Below are 3,805 nucleotides of genomic sequence, written 5' to 3' on the forward strand. Positions count from 1 at the left end.
CAATGACCGCAACCATAATCTAAAACCATGGCTACCTTGAAATTGAAAGTCCATTTTCGATTTGGCAAATCGAAAAGTATGTGTTTCAAATCATGCAGCATGAAATATATATCAAAACATTTATAGCAGAAGTTGATTGTAAACATCAGTAATTAGAAGCATAGTGATCTCAAATCCAAGCTCTTAAGAAACAAGCAAAAGTCTAAACATCAATTTCAAACCCAAATTATCAAATAGGCCAAGTTAAAAGTTCAGAATTGGTAAGGAGCACAAAAAACACAACTCCTCAACAACCACAACATAAAATCCAACACTATCCTATATTCCTAAAATACTTCCCTAGTAATTAGTTATATACATGTTACACATTTTTGCTTTAGAGAACATAGGTTGTCATAAACTCATTGTCAGCAATGACTAATGTCATTTTCCAACACGAACCGCGGCGTTCCCTCGATCAAGCAAAAGACTGGTGGAATAGTTAGTGTCTGTAAATCTCCATAAGCATTCCAACAAAAAGGATCATGCACTATATCACCTTGACTAGGAAGAAGTTCAATATCTGAGAGTGTTAAGTTAGTGCAAGGAACAGAATCACTGCATGCAAATTGCATAGGGGGGCTTCTTATATCATATGTTCCTTTGATATTAGTGTAAAGTATATTTGATACAGTGACTGCAGAAGTTTTGTTGGTGCAATCCTTAGTGAGGCAATAGAATTGGTCAATTATGATTGGATTTCTTACACTTTCCATGTGAATATTGTTGAATGTTACACCTGATACAGATCCTGATCCACCTTGCCATGTCTTGATTCTAACACCATTATCTGTAAATTTTATCACTGAGTCTCTTACTGTGATGTTTGAAACACAGGCTCTAGAGTTGTGATTTCCCAAGCTACCAATGCTGAATAAGTTAACAAGTAACAACATTAGCTACACAAAATACAAGGATGTTTGTTCATAAGCAAAAGTTAAGGAAGTTACACAAAAATGCTACTTTATTCATTTTCCAAACACCATTTAAGAAACCAATATAACAAATATAGGATTTAAGGATTTAATTGTGATGGAGGGTTAGCATAGATAAGATTGATACTATTGATTAATCATGCATTGTCACATTGTTAAAAATGTTGCATTCATGTAATAACTACCCAAGTTACACAAAAAATGGTGATGTATAATGGTTGAGATTAAAAATTCTCTTCCAAGCAAATCATAAGCTACCTAATTCCATGACCAGGTCCACATGTAATGTTCTTTATATCCACATCATAGCAGCCAGATCCAATCGACACACAATCATCCCCTATAAAAAGATAATATATCAAATAGTGATTTTTTATACGTGAAATTTTTCCGGAGAGAAAGAAAAAAATTGTACAACTACCTGGGTTTAAACCCAGGTAGTCATATTTTATGTCCCGCAACTCTTCGAAATGAAATGACTCTTGTGACTTCGTCATATATACATTGTTAATGCCTTTTGATGCAACAGATCAGGAGAATTATAGGAATTTATAAAGAACTAACCATTAGAAATCAGAGAATTGTATATTTTCACATCATTGGTATTTTCTATGTGGATTCCATCGGTGTTGGGGCTATCTTTTGGAGCTTTTATGAAGATTGATTCTATATGAACATTTTCACATCCATCAAATCTGACATTGAATTGTGGGCTATTCTCTATTCTAAGTCCATGCATAGTCAAGTTGGAACTCATGAAAAACCTTATGGCCTGCATCATATAGAATCATATGTGACAAATTAACCTCAATAATGCAAATATAAGTATAAGATGTATATAGAAGAAAAACTTTAAAAACTTACAATTGGGCTATCACAAGGTCCTTCGAGTGTTGTTCCATTAGGTCCCTATGACATTTATTGTATAGCGGTTAGTGACCGTTTAAAGCACCAAAGTCTTTCAAATTAATAACATTTATATTTAGAATACAATCTAGCTACTTGGTTAAGTTAGAATTGCATAACAAAAGCTACCTAAAATTTGTTAAACTACTTAGAAAATTTAATATTATTCTCAATTGAAGGTAAAAACTATTAGAGTTTTTTAAAGAGTCGATAGCTTTTGAAAAGCTACTTTAGTTAGCTTTTCATAAAAAGCTTTAAGAAATTATAATCTCTTTATCTTTTGTTCACAAAATAACTTTATAAGCTTTTTGACCAAGTCGATAAACTATAATCTATCAAATAAGCAATGAACTTGTAATAGATCAACCACAAGCATATAAATGTAAGTTATTTTTTACATGAAAAAAAGCTATTTTAGAAGTGAGAAAACTAAACAGAACTGAAAAACACAAGTACCTTGTGAGGTTTACAAGGAAGGTCCCACCATTTTTGTCCTCTACCATTTATTAGACCACTACCTTCTAATGACATTCCATTGATTCTGTAAAAAACCAGCCATTGATGCTTACTATTATTCTTAGGCCAAGAATCTGGTCCATCAGGTGGCATAACAGTGCCATCAACCTTACACATATTTGTGCACCAGCAAAATGCATTAGTCAACTTTACCCTTAATTAAAGCATATAATATATAAGGACTAAGTTAAGGACCCAAAAAAAAGTGCAAGGTAAAGGTACATTACCTTAAATACTAAGTCACCTTGACATGGACCTGTGAAAATTGTAGAGTGAATGATAAAAGAGAAACCTTGTGGAACAAGGATAATATTATGTGGTAATTCACTTTCACATGCAGTGTCCCATGCCATTTTGAATGATTCTGTATCATCTGATATTCCATCTCCTATGGCTCCAAATGTTCTTACATCTAAAATGTTTGATGGGGTACTATAGTTTTGGCTAGGAGGTGGTGAAGTTTCATATGATTTATGAGAATGTGAGTGTTTTTGTTTTGTATGAGAATGATGCCTAGCTTGAATGGAAAGAAAGAAAGTAGAGAAAAATATGCAGAACACTAGTGGTAAAATATGAGAATGCTTCATTCTGAAAACAACAATGAGAATATTATAACTGCCAAGACTCTAGAACTTTGAAACCTGAGACAAATTGGCTTTGTCACAATGCCAATAATAACTTGATGTAAGAAATAATGACTAGTGTTGTGAAGATGTTTCGAAAACGGAAAGATTACTTGAATTCGAGTATGAGTCGGTCTATACACTTTATCGTATAGGCAAAGTGAATAGACAACAAACAGACTCTTTCGAGATTTTAACCTATGACTTGCAAGTTACAAGGCAGACAACATTATCGTTGCATCGAGACTCACCCTGTAAAACAAATGTACTTATATGTTGTTAGTACAAGGTGAGCACTATGAGCACTAGAAGAGAAAGTTGAACAAATTTAACTGAATTTGGCCCTTGGAGTGCAGGGAGAATCAGAAAGGTTGAGTTACTATATATAATAACAAGTCATAGTGGAAGTAAAAGTTTCAACTCCACTTTAACAATATTTTTTAATGGCTTTTTGAGTGGAAAAAGACAAATAGTTCATCAGCATTGGTCTTTTTCTTTAGGGAATGTGGAGTCTGCATATGACATTTCTGAAAAAGAGCAAAATGGAATAATGATAAGTCAGATTAATGAACTATAGATAAGGGAGAAATTCTAACATTATATACCAACAATGCCTTCGTCTACTACTGTAATCTTGTTAGATTCTCGGATGACTAAAATGTTAAAAGTTCGATGTCTGAGAACGACACTTGTTGAGAGAAACAATCACGGAGTATAAAAATGAGTTATTTACTTATAGGGTAAGAGGATACTCTGAGTGGTACCAAAATATTTTATATTAAATTC

The 3,805-nt window shown here is 33.0% G+C and overlaps 1 protein-coding gene across 1 annotated transcript; it reads right to left on the minus strand.

The window, feature by feature from the left end:
• Positions 210-3,446, minus strand: LOC109331836 (polygalacturonase At1g48100). The gene is made up of 6 exons (XM_019566584.1): positions 2,624-3,446; positions 2,337-2,504; positions 1,839-1,883; positions 1,539-1,746; positions 1,233-1,314; positions 210-909 (listed from the first exon to the last, which is right to left on the minus strand). The coding sequence occupies exons 1-6, from the start codon at positions 2,981-2,983 to the stop codon at positions 408-410; spliced, it is 1,365 nt and encodes a 454-aa protein (XP_019422129.1). The 5' UTR covers positions 2,984-3,446; the 3' UTR covers positions 210-407.

The sequence above is a fragment of the Lupinus angustifolius genome, chromosome LG02, assembly GCF_001865875.1.
Source record: "Lupinus angustifolius cultivar Tanjil chromosome LG02, LupAngTanjil_v1.0, whole genome shotgun sequence".
NCBI lineage: Eukaryota > Viridiplantae > Streptophyta > Magnoliopsida > Fabales > Fabaceae > Lupinus > Lupinus angustifolius.

Excerpts from the sequence above, each read along its gene's own strand:
- LOC109331836 (XM_019566584.1), bottom strand. The coding sequence starts at position 2,983 with ATGAAGCATTCTCATATTTTACCACTAGTGTTCTGCATATTTTTCTCT. Across the intron at positions 1,884-2,336 it reads TTCCTTGTAAACCTCACAAG|GGACCTAATGGAACAACACT; the intron begins GTACTTGTGTTT and ends TAAATGTCATAG. Across the intron at positions 1,315-1,538 it reads CAATTCTCTGATTTCTAATG|GGGATGATTGTGTGTCGATT; the intron begins GTTAGTTCTTTA and ends ATCTTTTTATAG.